The sequence below is a fragment of the Chionomys nivalis genome, chromosome 8 (assembly GCF_950005125.1).
Source record: "Chionomys nivalis chromosome 8, mChiNiv1.1, whole genome shotgun sequence".
In the NCBI taxonomy this organism is placed as follows: domain Eukaryota; kingdom Metazoa; phylum Chordata; class Mammalia; order Rodentia; family Cricetidae; genus Chionomys; species Chionomys nivalis.
In genome coordinates, this window is record NC_080093.1 from 57,363,443 (window position 1) to 57,380,085 (window position 16,643).

At 47.1% G+C, this 16,643-nt stretch overlaps 1 protein-coding gene across 1 annotated transcript in view; it reads left to right on the plus strand.

Annotated features, from left to right (window-relative positions):
- Cfap46 (cilia and flagella associated protein 46) overlaps nt 1-16,643 on the plus strand; it is an 86,002-nt gene that overhangs the window by 53,606 nt on the left and 15,753 nt on the right. Inside the window, exons 35-44 of the mRNA XM_057778258.1 lie at nt 404-550; nt 3,072-3,272; nt 3,388-3,494; nt 4,190-4,366; nt 5,534-5,669; nt 11,867-12,055; nt 12,725-12,913; nt 14,428-14,568; nt 14,648-14,827; nt 15,231-15,401. Coding sequence (XP_057634241.1) covers nt 404-550; nt 3,072-3,272; nt 3,388-3,494; nt 4,190-4,366; nt 5,534-5,669; nt 11,867-12,055; nt 12,725-12,913; nt 14,428-14,568; nt 14,648-14,827; nt 15,231-15,401 — 1,638 coding nt within the window. The remainder of the gene's footprint in view (nt 1-403; nt 551-3,071; nt 3,273-3,387; nt 3,495-4,189; nt 4,367-5,533; nt 5,670-11,866; nt 12,056-12,724; nt 12,914-14,427; nt 14,569-14,647; nt 14,828-15,230; nt 15,402-16,643) is intronic.

Sequence of the window (16,643 nt, forward strand, 5' to 3'; positions counted from 1 at the left end):
CGGCAAGGGGAAGTAAAATGGGGGAGGATTTCTTTCAAGAAGAGTACATCCAAGGGGGTCTGACTAGACTCTCGCTGTCCTGTCACCAACTGGCTGTCTCCTTCAGTCCACAAACAGGAGAAAAAGCCATCCCAAAGAACTTTGGTTCCTCAGAGTGCCAACTCTGTGAGCCTGTTAAAGTCAGTACTTGGGGCATGGTGGAAAGTGCCCAACATGGGGTTTGTTTTGGGACCTGAACTCAGAACAAATGAGGGTCAAGGACTTAGCGAGCCATCTGCAATGGGGGTAGGGGATGCTGACAGGTACACAGGAAAAGGAGAGAAGAGCTTATCACGGTGGGACACAGACTAGGGGTGGGACACAGACTAGGGGCAGAGTCTCTTAGGGACATTGTGTCTCACAGATTTTGAAGATAAATGGAGAGACTGGAAAGGGCCTGGATGGAACATCCTACCCCCAGCTGTGGATGCTCAAAGGGGAGGTTCTACTGGAGCTGGGTCTGTACCAACCAGCACGGCTGCTCTTGGCAGAGGCTCAGCAGACATTCCAGGTAACAGGACTCACCCATCTCCATTGAAGCTATCCTGACCTGGGCCTGAACTCTTCATATGCATTCTTACCCCTCATCTAAGGACTTTCAGGGGCGCCTGGCTTCTCAGAGTCTCCACTGAGTCCCCCAAAAGGCTTGAGTTAGCCTCCTTCCACAGAACACTGCTCAGGGTCCAGCTCTCTATAGACTTGGGGGTTTTGACTGTTTTTCTCTAAGGAGACACTTACTAGAGGAACTTGCACCCAGACCTGGAGACCTAGTACCCACTCACTCCCTAGATTGACATTTTGAGTCTCAAGTTCCAAACTACACTTGGCAGGGATTTTTTCTTTTTTCTCCTGGACTCTGACCCCAGTGAAAAGCTGACCTTGGACAATCTGGATGGAAGAAGATATTTGTGTTGTCTGCTCTAATGATGCCATTCTCCCAAGTTACAATCCTCATGACTCCCCCAACCTCCTGCAGACAGACTTAGAATTGCTTTCCGTAGGAGGATGAAGCCAAGATCCTGACACAACCAGCCTGTGGCTTGTTCTGAAGAGTTCAGGGACTAGAGGAAAATTCAGCAATGACAGAAAAATTCAGTATTACCAGAAAGCTGTGAGCCCAGGTCCTGGTCCATACAGTGAGAGCAGGGGTGTAGTTACCAGAGAGGGGGCAGGCATATAAGTAGCAGGGGTGTGACAGATGTGCAGGTGCTGGAGTGTGGGAATAACTATGCAGATGTCAGGGATGAGAAAGATGTGCAAGTGCTAGAGACGGGACAGATGAACAGGTGTAGGGAAGAAGACAAGGGTGAAGGGATTGGACAGGGAAGAGATGCGCAGGTATCAAAGAAAGGGGCAGGTGAGGAGATATCAGGGAAGGGAGAGATGTAGACTAGGAAGAAACAAGTCGAGCAGACAGGTGTTCAGGTACCAGGGAGCGAATGGAGTGTCTTAGTTAGGGTTTCTGTTGCAGCAAAGAAATATGACCAAAATACAGTAACCAAATTGGGGAGGAAAGGGTTTATTTGGCTTACACTTCCATATTGCTGCTCATCATAGAATAAAGTCAGGACAGGAACTCAAATATGGCAGAAACCTGGAGGCAGGAGCAGATGCAGAGGCCATGGGGGTGAGTACTGCTTACTGGCTGGCTCCCCGTGGCTTGCTCAACCTGTGCCCAGCCACCAGAACCACTCAGCCCCAGGATCTGTGACTAGAAACCTGGCCTTGTTTGGAGATGATCCTACTTGTGTGCTAACCTTGTTCTCTGGGCCCATTAGGCCCCTGACTCTCCCACCTTGGAGCTCGGCACACTCCTGACAGGATCTGGTCCAGAATCTAGAAATACTCTTGTAGAGAAGAAGGTCACCTTCTACCCTCAGACAGCCAGTTTGTCCTGTGGATCTGGAGTCCAGCATCCTCTCTCACCAGTGCAAGGAAGTTCAGGACACGGAGTCCAGGTGGGACAAGTGTTGGTCAGGATTGCAGACGCCTGGTCCAGCTTATCCCACTGACCAACGAGATTTGAATATATGAATAATCTCGTGAGCCATCCTGACAGGGATGCTCACACCACTCCCAGAACTTGCCTGTGTCTGTTCCTCATCACAGAGGCCTGATAGCACCCCATGCCTCAGCGGGGTTTGTGAAAGCGACTTGTCTGTCTCTGTCTGAGCAGACACACAACTTCACATTTTCCCAGAAAGCAATGCCCTGTACCTTCCCGTTGTGAGGACAGCAGTGTCTGGCGCTGTATAAGTCTTCACCTTCCCTTGGTGCTTAACATAAATCACATTATTTGCCCTGGTATTTGCCACACAACTGCCTGGGATAGATGAGGTTGGATGCTGTGAGCTGATGGAACCTTCTGGGCACCAAGTACTCTCTACACATAGACTTGTCCTTGGGCCTTGACTCCAGGAAGTCCTCTGCAAAAAGAGATCAGTGCCAGCAAGAACCTGGGAGGACTAAGGAGCTGGCCTTGTACTGCCCAGATAGGTCACCACACACCCTCCCCCAAAGAATACCCTCCAGCCTGCATTTAGGCCTGGATTTCCTCAGGTCCAGGGAGAACCACCACGGGTTGTCTGTTGATTACTGACCCAGCTGAGTCATGGGACTACTGGCAAGTCCATGTGTGCTGACTTAGTTAGGTTTTCTATTGCTGTGATGAAACACCATGACCATAACAACCTGAGGAAGAAGGGTTTATTTGATTTACACTTCTGTATCACTATTTATCAAAGGAAGTCAAGACAGGAACTCAGAAAGGGCAGGGACATGGAGGCAAAAAATGTTGCAGAGGCTATAGGAAGATACTACTTACTGGCTTGCTCAGCCTGCTTTCTTGTAGAACCTCAGGCAGCAGGGCTGAAAGGCGCTATCAGTATGACCAAAATCCTTTGCAGGCTGAATCCTATGACTCCCGGAGCACACTTGGCATTTCTGAGGGCTATCACTCCCAACTAGTGCCTATACCAACTTGCATGGAGCTGCCCATCTATCTATTGCATATTGTCTATTCCTGCTTTCAGGAACTAGGTGATAACTGTTCAGAAGCACAGTGCATGTTGCTTCTAGCACAGTTGGCCAATAAAGAAAAGAACCACGGACAAGCTATGCTCATACTTGAGAGGGCCCAGCAGCTAGGTGGAGCTGAAGAGTTCTGGTACAAATTAACCCTGGCTCTGGCTGAGGCCATCTTATCCTCTGCAGATGATGAAAAAGAAATCTCAGTGAGTCGCGGTGCCCAGTGGACAATGGGGGGGGGGGGATGGGGGAGGGTATGTGTTGAGGTCTTGTCCCTGGGCCCTGCTGAGTGACTTAGTGGCGTGTGATCATCACCTCCAGGCTTGCAGATTGTTTCGGAAACTCATAGATACTTTCAAGGTCCTCCAGCATGAAAGGCCAAACCGAGTGGCCCTGCTAGAATTCTTCATCATGGAGCTGGAGGCCAGGTAATGATGCCTCGTGTACCAAAGCTACGGCTGCTTCCCCACCCCCCTACATTCCCTCTCATGCTGTACATGCCAAACCCAGGAAGGCTTAGACTCAGTGGAACCATGAGTCCCTTCCCTGCTCTGTGTGTCCCATGCGTCCTCAGCTTCCTCTACTATGTGCCTCAGAGGAGTCATGGCTTCCTCCCAGACAGCCCACATTTCCACAGTGTCTTTCCAATGACTCCTGGAGCCTCTGGTCTCTGACAGAGAATCCCCTCCACCACCACTGCCCCCGCCCCAGCTCTTCCACACATGCCAGTAAAGACTTCAAGTCCTATCACAGACCCTTTCCCAGGAATCCTCTGAGCTCACTGACCACAGATGCAGGGATCCTTGTCTGCTCTAATTCCTCTCTGGAAAGTGCTGTACGCTCTGGGTCCCGAAGTGAGTCTGTAAGCAGTCCCACATCAGCATCCTTTTCCTGTTTTCCAGGGCTGAACCCAATACCTGGGTGGGATTGCTAGATTCTAACTTCACTGATCCAGGGCCATGGCTACATGGCATCAATCTTGGGACAGAAAGTCTCATTGGTATTTGATTCGGTGTCCCTGAGTGGGCCCTGGGCAGAAGAAGGGTTGCTGTGGTCTTGGGCTTTTGAATCTGGTGTGGAAAACTTCTGTCTTCACCATCCTGAGAAGTTGCCTGTCTGACAGGTGCGTGGAACTTCAAACTCAACTTGCCTGCAACCTGGTGAACAATGAACTTCTTGAGTACCCATTTTTGCTGTTAGACCTGGAGAAGCAGCTGTTAGAAGTCCAAGAAAGCCTTATTCTCAGTGGCTGCAGGAGAAAATGTGTCGACTTAAAACTAGAGCATGCAAGGATAAAGAAGTAAGGGCATCATCACCCCCTCCAACCACACCACTGGAGCTGCCGGAGGTTCCGTCCTCTGAGCAGGGTCCACCTCTGAGCTCCTGCTGCCCCTCTCCTCCTCAGCCCCAGACATGACCAAACCCAGCTCCTTCCCCATCCTCCCTGCCAACCCACCCCTGCCATCCTGCAGGGTGGCACAGCTGTTCCTACTGTTGCCGCAGCTGTGTTTTCCAATGGCTGTGCTGCTCTCCTCTCACGGCAGCCCCCAATGCTTCTCACAGCGTCTCTGCCCACTTTGGGAACCCACAAGCTCTTTATGCATGAGCAAATCCTGCGTAGGTATGAGCCTGCCTTCAGGAGTCATGATTAGCCAACGCCCAAGTCACACCCATTACTTTGGGTGTACGGGCAGCACCATTGTGGGCCCCCAGGGAGGCAGGAAAGTAGGTGACTGAGCCAGCAGGTGGAAGTTGATGCATTACTTCATCAGACACCTCTCAGGCAGAGATTCCTTAGAAATGAAATTTTACTCTGCATATACTCTGTCATTCCAACTGTTCAACATCATGTTTTAAAATGTATTTAGAAGGCTGGAGAGATGGCTCAGTTGGTAAACCACTTGCCTTGCAAGCCAAGGGCTTGAGTTCATTCCTCAGAACCCATATAAAGAAGCCATGAATGGTGGTGTGCATTTGTAATGCCAGCACTGGGGAGACAGAGACGAGTGGATCCTTGGGGAATGTTGGCTAGCAGTCTAGTCTACTTGGTGAGTTCTAGCCCAGTGCGACACCCCGTCTCCAAAGGATGGGTGCCACCTGAGGGACAGTGCCAGGGTTGATCTTTGACCCCCCACATGCGCATACATGTACCCGTGCACAAAAATGGACAAATCTACACACACATTGAAAACAAATAAATAAAATGTACTGAAAATACCTTTTGTATAAAACACATAACTGTAAAATTTTAGGTACTGATAAAATGTATATAAAAATTATGTAGAAATTAAGTATTATAATATTATACAACATATAATTATAGTGTGTTATATAATATATAATATACTATATTACTATATATGTATGGCATACTATATATATCCCATCTATATGTATTATAATAGACATAATATATTAATTATCTTTAATATCTTTGTTCTAAATTCCACTCTTATGTTGTATAAAGGTTATGTGCTGAAAGGGAGAAAAATGAAGAACAAAAAACTGCCTATCGCCTGGAAGTGTATGACTTGTCCCAGAAGGCTATAGCTGAGGAAGAAGAACTATTTCACAGAGTCCAGGGGATACTGTCCCTTCACGATGTAAGTATGAGCCTGCACATCGCAGTCATTTCTGTGTACAGGATAGCATTACCTGACAGATATGATCTTAAAACAAAACCAGCCAAGCACGGTGGGGCTTGCCTGCAATCCTAGCACTTGGGAGTAGCATGACTAATAAAAACCAAGAGACAGGGGCTGGAGAGATGGCTCAGTGGTTAAGAGCACTGCCTGCTCTTCCAAAGGTCCTGAGTTCAATTCCCAGCAACCACATGGTGGCCCACAACCATCTGTAATGAGATCTGATGCCCTCTTCTGGCCTGCAGGCATACATGCAGACAGAATATTGTATACATAATAAATAAATAAATATTTAAAAAAAAAAAAAACCAAGAGACAGAAACTGGGGCTCAAACTGAAGGTCAGAAAAGCAAAACAGCCAGCCACTGGCTCTTACCTCTACCTCAGTCCAAAATGGTGATCCTGCCTCCAGGACTCTCAGAATGAGACTGTGTGTGAGAGCTGTCCCCTCCTGTCTTTTAACCCTCCCTAGTGCTGGGATTAAACAAAAAAACTGCCTATTGTGTGAAATAGGCTCCCCAGTAAGGCCCAGTCCTATAAAACCACACACACACACACACACACACACACACCAATATATAATTTCACAAAACCCATATACAAGGACTGGGAAAGTTGTAGGTATTCTCTGGGCCTACTGGGCCTCAGTACCTTCCCCAGATCTGATCCAGAAAGTGGAAATTCTCTTGTATAGAAGAGAAACTCACCTTCTACCCATCGAACCTTTGAACCCATATAACAAAAGAAGAAATGTGCTGGCTGTGCTTGTCATTCCTGCACTGGGGAGGAGATGGGGGCTCACTGTTAGGCATCCTGGCATGCTCGGCAAGGTCCAAACCAGCAAGAGACTGTGTCTCAAAACAAGACAGATGGTTTCTACAAGACAGCTCCTGAGGCTGTCCGCTGGCCTCCGCATGAATGTCCGCACACATGCCCACACATTTGCACTGAGCATGTGCACATATACAAGCATCTACATACATTATATACATACTTGAATATATATATATATACACACACACACACATATATCACAGAGCACAAAGCACCTGATTTTCACTTGTTGGCCAAGATAGAGTAACAGTAACCAGACTCTTGCATCGATACAAAGCAATTAAAAAAAGAAAAGAGACAAAATACAAGGCTTTTCGAAACCCCATACATCAGCCATGCCTAATGGCTAACTAATCATCAGTTAGTGATTCCTGTGCTTAAGTCCCAGCTAACTGCAGCTACAGAGGTGGAACCAGGTAGAGCCTAGATGAAGCCCTGAGTCAAGGAGATTGAGTCCTGAGAGTCTAGAGGGAAGAAGGCAAAACAGAGCCCATGGGAGCATGCTGTTCACAGATGTCTAGGGGATAATCCCGATGCCTAAAGACTAGTCACCGGTTCATGAAAGAAGGAAGCTGCCCAAGACTTGGAAAGAAGTACATGGAAGGATTACAGAAAACACACTGGTGCTGACTCAGGGGTCACAGAAGTGGGGTGGTAGAGGCTCCAAGACCTCAAGATAGTGGGCAGAGAGCACAGAGGGCCTGACCTCAGAATTTGGCAGTAAATGAGTAAGTGAACCCTACCATGCAGTGCCTACAAGAAGGTCATTATGGACATAAAGACAGAGATAAAGAGAAGACAAGTCAAGGGCTAGAAGGAATATCCCATGCAAAGGCTGATCGAAGGACAGCTGCAAACATCAGCAGGGATGAAAAGATCACCGCATAGAGGAGACTAACCAAGAAGAAAGCTAACCTAAACATTATGACCATGATAGGAGAGCTGTAAAAGCAAACATTGGTCTTTAAAAAAATTGTTAAATCTATTAGAGCCAAAAGCTTCAGTATCCTTCTCTTTAATTATTAGTAGAACAAGTAAACATGAAATCAGCAAAGAATGAGAAGATTAAAATATTATCAACCATATGACTCAATAGACATTTTTTAATGTTTCACTCAGCAATACTGGAATACATTCTCACACAAATGTGGACTGTCTTCCAACATAGGCTATACTCTGAACATAAGATGAATATCATTAAATATGAATCATACAGAGGATTGTATGGAATTAAATTGGGCATCAAAACCAGGAAGTAAGGGCTGGAGAGATGGCAAGTAAAATACTTTTTCACAATTGAAGAAGACGCCGGAAAATGACAAGCTCTCCCATGCTCTTGGGTTGGTAGAATTAACCTAGTAAAAATGGCAATCTTGCCAAAAGCAATCTACAGATACAGTGCAATACCCATCAAAATTCCAGCAAAATTCTTCACAAACCTTGAAAGAACAATACTCAACTTCATATGGAAAAACAAAAAACCCAGGATAGCCAAAACAATCCTGTACAATAAAGGAACTTATGGAGGCATCACAATCTCTGACTTCAAACTCTACTACAGAGCTACAGTACTAAAAACAGCCTGGTATTGGAATAAAAAACAGACAGGAGGACCAATGGAACCGAATCGAAAACCCGGATATCAACCCACATATCTACAAACACTTGATTTTTTACAAAGAAGCAAAAAATATAAAATAGAAAAAAGAAAGTATAATCTATTAATGGTGCTGGCATAACTGGATATCAACATGTAGAAGAATGAAAATAGACCCATATCTATCACGATGCACAAAACTCAAGTCCAAATGGATCAAAGACCTCAACATAAAGCCAACCACACTGAACCTCATAGAAGAGAAAGTGGGAAGTACACTTGAATGCATTGGCACAGGAGAGCATTTCCTAAATATAACACCAACAGCACAGACACTGAGAGAAACAATTAATAAATGGGACTTCCTGGAACTGAGAAGCTTCTATAAAGCAAAGGACACGGTCAACAAGACAAAACGGCAGCCTACAGAATGGGAAAAGATCTTCAACAACCCCACATTGGACAGAGGGCTGATCTCCAAAATATACAAAGAACTCAAGAACAAAATGTTATCAAAAGAACAGATAATCCAATAAAAAAAAAATGGGGTGCAGACCTAAACAGAGAACGCTCAACAAAGGAATCCAAAATGGCTGGAAGACACTTAAGGAAATGTTCAACATCCTTAGCCACCAGAGAAATGCGAATCAAAACAACTCTGAGATTCCATCTTACACCTGAAAAATGGCCAAGATCAAAAACACTGATGACAGCTTATGCTGGAGAGGTTGTGGGGAAAAGGGAACACTCCTGCATTGCTGGTGAGAGCGGAACCTGGTACAACACCTTTGGATGTCACTGTGGCGATTTCTCAGAAAATTAGGAAACAACCTTCCTCAAGACCCAGTAATACCACTTTTGGGTATATATTCAAAGGATGCTCAGTCGTGCCACAAGGCCACGTGCTCGACTATATTTATAGCAGCATTTTTTGTCAAAAGCCAGAACCTGGAAACAACCTAAATGCCTCTCAACCAAAGAACTGTTGAGGAAAATGTGGTCCGTTTACACAATGGAGCAAAAAAAAAATAATGACATCTTGAAAATTGTGGGTAAATGGATGGAACTAGAAAACATCATATTGAGTGAGGTAACCCAGACCCAGAAAGACAAATATCATATTACTCACCCAGAAGTGACTTTTGGACATAAAGTAAAGAAAAACCAGCCTACAATTCAACAATCCCAGAGAACCTAGACAACAAAGAGGGCCCTAAGAGAGACATATATGGATCTCATCTACATGGGAAGTAGAAAAAGAAAAGATCTCCTGAGTAAATTGGGAGCCTGGAAACCATGGGAAAGAGTTGAAGGGGAGGGGAGAGAAAGGGAAGGGAGCTAAGAAAAATATATAGCTCAATAAAAACAATAAAAAAATTATTTTTCACAGGTAGCATGATTTTATAGAAAATCATGTTATATACCAAAATTAAAAACTAGAAACAAGCTAAATTAAAGTTAATGAGCATTAATGTTTAATTTAATTTCAGGGTCATATTATATGTCTATACAAAGAACGATTGATTGTATATTAAAAATTAATGGCTACTTAAAAATGAAAATTGTCCTCCAAAACGTGAATGTTTATACAATAAACATTTGCTGAGAATAGTTAACGATGTCTTAAGTATATGAAAACAAAAGTCACGATCCTACGTCAGAAGACTGCATATTGTTAAGCTGTCAATTCGTCCTTAACCATAACTAAGATTACTACAGACACTTTTTAATATATGTTGGCAATATAATTTTAAAGCATGAAAGGTCTAAAATAACCAAGACAATTTTAAACAAGAGTAAAATTAGAAGCCCAATAGTACCTGACTTTAAACCCTGTTATAGAGCTACAGCATTCAAGACCGTGCGCTTAGTGGAAAAACAAACAAACATGCAAACAGATCAATGGGACAAACCCAAGAATCCAGAAATAGAGACACACATAGAATCTAACAGAGGCACAACTCCATGGACAAAGGATAGTCTTTAGGTGAGGCTAGAACAGCAGGAAATGCACATTCAAAAACCAGACCTTCCACTCACACCTCAGCCTCAGGTAAAAATAGCCTCAAATGGATCAGAAGCCTAAACCAAAAGCCTAGAACACACAGCAAAGTCCCTTGGTGATGAGATATTTAGCATAGACATGCACCTAACACATGATCCAATAAAAGGATAAATAGCTAAATTGGTCTTTTCTTTAAGCTACCAAGAAAAGGTGAAAAAAACACAGACTGGGAGAAAACATTTGCAAATTTCGTTCCTCGATAGCAGTAATGGATCAGGAATGCATAAAGAACTCTCAAAATTTTAAGGGTGAAATATTAAAAATGAGCAAATTATTTGGAGAGGTATTTCCTCAAATGTGTGGGAAACAAGCAGACGGAAAGACAAGCATCGTCATTGTGGCGCACGGAGGAGTCTCAAAACAAGCAGACTGAGGTAAAGCGGACAGAAGGACCACGCGCTGTAAGATGCCACTTCTCCAAAGCTGATACTGCACCACAGAGCAGCAGACTCTTGGGAGATGGAAAGGCTGTCTTGAGCATGCCCTGCCAGAAACAGAGACAAGTACATTTGTGTCTTTTTACAGCATGAGGGTTTGTTGAAGAAAAATAAATTCACAAGGATTAGGAGTGTTCATGGCAAGCAATTTGCCAGATTATCTGGCTACTTTAGTAATCTGGCCAAGGCAAATGCAGGTTCTTATCTTTCAATCCCAATTACAAATATTAACTCATATTACACCGCACACAGTAAGTACTTCTGTATATGCATATGTGTGGGTTGCAGAAGGAATACAAATTAAAGAGACTACCAAAGGGTTCAAGAGGTTTCAGAGGCGGGCTGAGAGAAATTCTATGGAGTTTGAATTGGAAAGAAATCCAGGAAAGAAGCTGTTGCCGCAGAGACTGAGCTGAGGACGAGTCGGGTTTGAGAGCAAATACCTAGTCATCTTCAGAGATGCCAGGGCAGAGCAGGTTTGAGTCTGAATGGACACACATGTAGACAATCAGAGACAGCTGCGTGACCAAGGGAAGCAGAAGCCTCCAGATTAGTTAGAGTTTCTCTGCCTGGTGTTCTGGATGCACACACACCAGGTATCGGATGATAAACTGGTTTGGGGTCATGCCTTCACAGTGTTAGGTGTCCATCACTTTATGGGTGGTAGGTGAAGGAGTCATGTCCTTTCCCTGGTGTGACATTCTGATAACGTTCTTGGGTCTGGTTTCCCTAATATGATTTTAATATACCCATATACCCTTATGGTTTCAGTTCACCCCAGTAATTGTACAGAGCGGCTTTTTTTTCTCCCAGGAATAACCCATGTATCTGTCTAGGCTGCATAGGTGGTGCCAGACAGATGGTGGTGTTTGTGGGTCCAGCCAGGAGCTCAGTTATCCTCCATCTTCAAAACTGCTTGTGAAATGGAGTCTCTCAGGGCAAAGGCCCAGCCTGAAAAACTACTGTTTATATACACAATACGAGCAGCTTAGAGCAGGAAACAGCCTGATGTCAACACACAGTGCGAACACCACGTTCCTTTCCTTAGGTTGGTAATAGTTTGGCATCTATTGGCATGTCAAAATGTATATCCATTTTGCAGTTCAATTTCATACTTCAAGTGCATTCTGCCTATGGCAGGTCGGCTATGCCTTGTCAGAGTACTTAGCAATGGTTAGTGTCCCCGGGAAGAGGACCCTGCTTTACCGAGTCCCAACCATCTCAGTTACAGAACATCAACTCCCCACTCATGAGGAGACTGGCTCACCTCAAACTCTGCCTGATCGAAACATGCCTGGACATGCAGCGGCTCATCTGCAAGGAGGCCTTGGAGCTGCAGCTGGAGCAGGGCTCCTTTGAGAAGCTGCTTGCGGACTTCCTGCATAACACCAGCGACTTCTCATCCATCGACTTGGTGACTGCAGGGCACCTTAGCCCCTGTTCTCTCCTGGGGGGCTGACAGTCAAACTAAAAGCAGGGTGCCAATCTATGGGACCCCAATTTCCACCCACCCCAAACCCTGCCATGGCAGCTCTTGACCTTGCTGCTGGATCGCCCGCCAAGAGGACTTAACTAAGCTCATTGGAAGGCATTTCTTTTGTAGGCTTACAGCTTCCATTCCCAGGCCTTGGGGTTAGCCCCCCTCCCCCATTCCCTCCCAGCACTGCAGACAGAACAATTTGAATAAATGAATACCAATTGGAAAGAAAACCCTTCTTCCCCTTCCTTTCTTCCCTCCTTTCCCTCCCTCCCTCCCTCCCTCCCTCCCTCCCTCCCTCCCTCCCTTCCTTCCTTCCTTCCTTCCTTCCTTCCTTCCTTCCTTCCTTCCTACAGTTAGCCTCTATCTATAAGAGTTCTGGTTTATATTAGTAGAAGTTGTCTTTGATTATCGTCCCAATATCTAAGTCCCAGAGACACCCCCTCTTGCAACCACACAGGACTGCATAGAGTAAAGACATCTCAAAGTGCCCAGAAGTTCCCTGCTAGGCAGTCCTGGAAGGCAGCTATCTGAGACCTCGGGGTGACTGGGTGGAGGTCACACGACAGCCGTTGGTGGTGACGACATCTCCTTGTCTTCCCGAAGCAATGGTTCATACTGAAGAGGACCCTGCCTCACACAGTGCTGGCACAGCTGGAAAGTCTGCAGCCACTTTGCGTGGGCTGCATGGACATCCGTGCCCAGCTTCTGGTCCTGGCTGGGAAGGCCCTCCATCTGCTTTCTGTGCAGACAGACCCGGTGTACCCTTCCTTCTGCTGGGAGGAAGACCTCTTGGTAGGTGGCCATTATTCCCGCTGAAGTCTATTCCCTGATTGTTCCACTTCCCTGATTGTTAGCTGTAGAACTGGGGCATAAGGGGTGTTCCAGCAACTCAACTAGGAGGGGTCTAGCTTCGGCATCCCTCTGTCTTGGTGGCTTGTGTCTGGTTGTGCACAGGCCCCTAGGAGCTTCAAAAAACTCATGCACTACTTGGGATATACCTAGGCCCTGGGTGTTGACCTCCATGCTAAGATGCGCCAGGATGGGTGTTGTCTGCCTCTATGGCCCTCTATATACCACACGGCCCAGGAAATCTCTGAGAAGGGCAAATGATTCCTTTTCCTCTGATCTTCCCAGGGCCCACCCTCTTTTAGGGCTGGGTTCTCTGACAGAAACACTCACAAAATTCAGAAGCCTGGTGACAGCTCTTACAAGCCTATTTCTGGTCCCCTTTCTCAGAGCCTGCACAGAGATACGTCTACTCCAAAATGGTACCAGCCTCAACAGACAAGCCAGAATGCCTAGCAGACAAACCCCTGTGGGGTTCGCTCTCACAACCCAGTGTAGCAAGCCATGGCTGGCCCAGAACTCAGTGCCCAGAGAAGCTCCCAGCTAGCTAGCTCTGAAGCCCTTGGCTTAGAACCCAGGGTTGTTTGTGCTGAATCCTTAGGGTGTAAACAGCATGAAACCAATAAGACCCACTCTGGGTGAGCAGACGTTTGTAGCTCTTGCCAGCTCACAAAGTCAGAGGCTTGAGATGCGGAAGCACAGGCCCCATGGCTGTCTGTCCTGAGTTAGGGTCTTCATCTGTAATAGAGTGGGGACCACTGTCTCTAGACATGTAATGATGGCAGTGTGGAGTTCAGGGGCTCCAGGAAGCACACCTACTTCCTCCCAGACCCCGGAGTCCCCGCCTCTTTGCATTTGTTCCTTTTCCTCTTCCTCGGCTATGCCTGGCTGCTACTGTCCAGTTTCCAGACACCAAAGCTCACCCTCCTTCTTCCGAGTTTCCTTCTTGTTTTCTAGGCGTGCTCTTTCCTCTAAGCTCCTCTCCATGAAGCCTGCTAAGTTTAATGTGGAGAACTCTCATTCTCCAAGTTCATCTCCCCAATGCCACTGTGGTGTCTTCCTTGATGGGCTTGACGGCGCTAAGTGGCATGTCTAACTCTGAGGCTACTGCACTGTCGCAGGCGTCTGTTCCCGATTATTAGCCCGATCTCACTCGTGATCACTGTCCTTGGGGATCTGTTAAGGCTACTGGTGGCCAGGGCCTGGTGGGTTTTGGCAGTATTGACACTCTTGAGAGGTGGCGTCACCAGATGCCAGGTGGGCCAGGGCCTGATTTTTCTCCCACTCTGTATGTGGGCCATGGAGAGACTGCCTCTCAGTTCCCACCAAACTGGCAACACCATTAACCCCCCAAACCCATGGCTCCTGAACACTGGCAACTTCCAGGACCTACTGATCCCTACCATCTTCCCCTTCCCTAGCGTCTGTGTTTCCCTCTTAGCATATGGTGTACACTGTAGGTAGGCCCCAAGCAGAACAGCCGGCGGTCGTTGGAGCCGGAGGCAGACATAGAGGACAGGAATGTGGAGACCACCTCCAGGGACTCGACAACCTTGAAGGAAGCCCCCAAGGAACAAAACCGGAAGGCTGAGGGTCTGAAGGTACGCAGCACTCCCTGAGGTATTCTGATGGCCTCTGCCTGAAGAGCCGGCCTCAGCTTGAGCTTTGCGCTGCCCACAGAAGAGGGTGGTGCTGGCCCAGAGGTTCCTGGCTCAGACATCGGAAGTACTGCTGCAGTGTTTGCAAGCCTCCCTGAGCAGCAACCTTCTGGACATCGCAGCCACTGCCAGCTTAGAGATGGTGGAGTGTATTGGCACCCTGGATCCCACAACCACCTGCCAGTTCCTGTCACTGTCGCAGGTACGGACCTCCTCTGTGCATCTCCAAAAGGGCCCTTGTCTGAAACCTTGTCTGTAAGTTACCAGGCAGCTATGCTGCTCTCATTAGACAGGACCGGGGTGGCCCTGTGGCTGAAAGAAGAGACCCTCCTTGTTCTCTGAGTCTTAGGTTGTGCTGGTCTTCAAGGAGTGTAAGCCAGCCAGGTACCTGTTCTTGTGGCTCTGCGAACACACGCTGTGCTCACCATGTACCCCAAGTCTCCATGGTGGAAGGTACTGCCCCCCGCAAGCTGGCATAGTCCAGCTACACGGTGGACAGAGGTCCAGCAGAGGGTGACCCACACAGACTCCCAGATGCCCACTCGAGGCTCCGTCACCCTCAGCCCTTTCCCATGCACACACCACCCCTGTCTGCTCCGTTCCAGAGCTGTTCAACCTCAGAGATGATGCGGGATGTCCTGCTCATGGCCACAGACAACACCAGCAGCTCCCAGCTGGCGGCCCTGCTGCAGCTCCACCGGCGGCTGAGGCAGCAGGACAGGACCTCCACCAGCCTGTTTGCCAGCGTGGAGCAGAGGCTGGCTGCCACTTCCAGGGTAAAGGGCAAAGGAGCCTGCAGAGCTGCTCCTGTGGCCTGGAGGCCTCTGAGCTTACTCGCTGACTGCTAAGAGGACAGTGACGCTTACCTTGCCCCTTCTAGCTGTGTGGGTCTGGAGGACCACGCAACCTCTCTGAGCCTCCTCTGCTGTGGGTGCAAAGACAAGAAAGCTTAGAGAATTTCAGTTCCTTCCCCTCACTTGCTCCAGGGGAACCTAGGTGTAGTCGGACTTTTTCATTGGAACAACTAGCTCACAAATAATGACACGTAGACTTATTATTAATTAGGAATGCTTGTCTGCTAGCTTAGGCTTGTTCCTAACTAGCTCTTATAACTTAAATTAACCCATTTCTATTCATCTATGTGCTGCCACGTGACCCATGGCATGTTACCTCATCCCTTCCATGCCATGCTTCCTCTGCATCTGACTGGCATCTCCTCGTAACTCTGCCCTGAAAATCCTGCCTAGTTATTGGCTGTTTAGCTTTTTATTAAACCAGTCACAGTGACATACCTTCACACAGCATAAAGGAATATTCCACAACACCCAGATCTTGGTAAAGTCCAGTGACTAGCCAGTTTTGTCTGTGCTCTGACCAAGTGTGTCAAGAAAACCTGTGATGACATTTCACCAGCCGCAGACAAAACAGATGATGAGGGTAGTCTGGCTGGGTCACTTTCACTCCTCCTCACTCCTGGCTGCCTCTTGGTCCTCCTCGGGGGTGGCACTGTCTGCCTCTTCACCTGCCGTGTTGGGTACAGCCATTGGGAAAAATCTACCAGGTGCTTATTCATTAACAATAAGTTTTCTAAGGAACAATTGCAGTTTTGCAAACTCAAAGTTCTGTCTTGAAGCCATGAGCATTAGTAGCTCACACAGGAGATCCCAGGAGACTTCCCAGGGCCCATGCTGGCTGCCTGCCCTGGGCAGTGGAGACTCTGCAGTGTGCAGTGTCTAGGATTATCTATGTACAGTACTCTCAGGAAGCAGAACTGGAGGTCTGGAGTAAACTGACCCCAAGCTGGGCCAGCAGCCTGCAGACTCAGGACTAGGTGGATGCCTTCAGTTAGGCTGGAAGAAGCAGTAAGGACCCCATTTTTGTTTTGTTTTGTTTGAGACAGGATTTCTTTGTGTAGCCCTGGCTGTCTCTGTACTGGAACTAGTTCTGTAGACCAGGGTGGCCTCGAACTCGCAAAAATCTGCCTACCTCTGAATCCCCAGTGCTGGGATTAAAGGTGT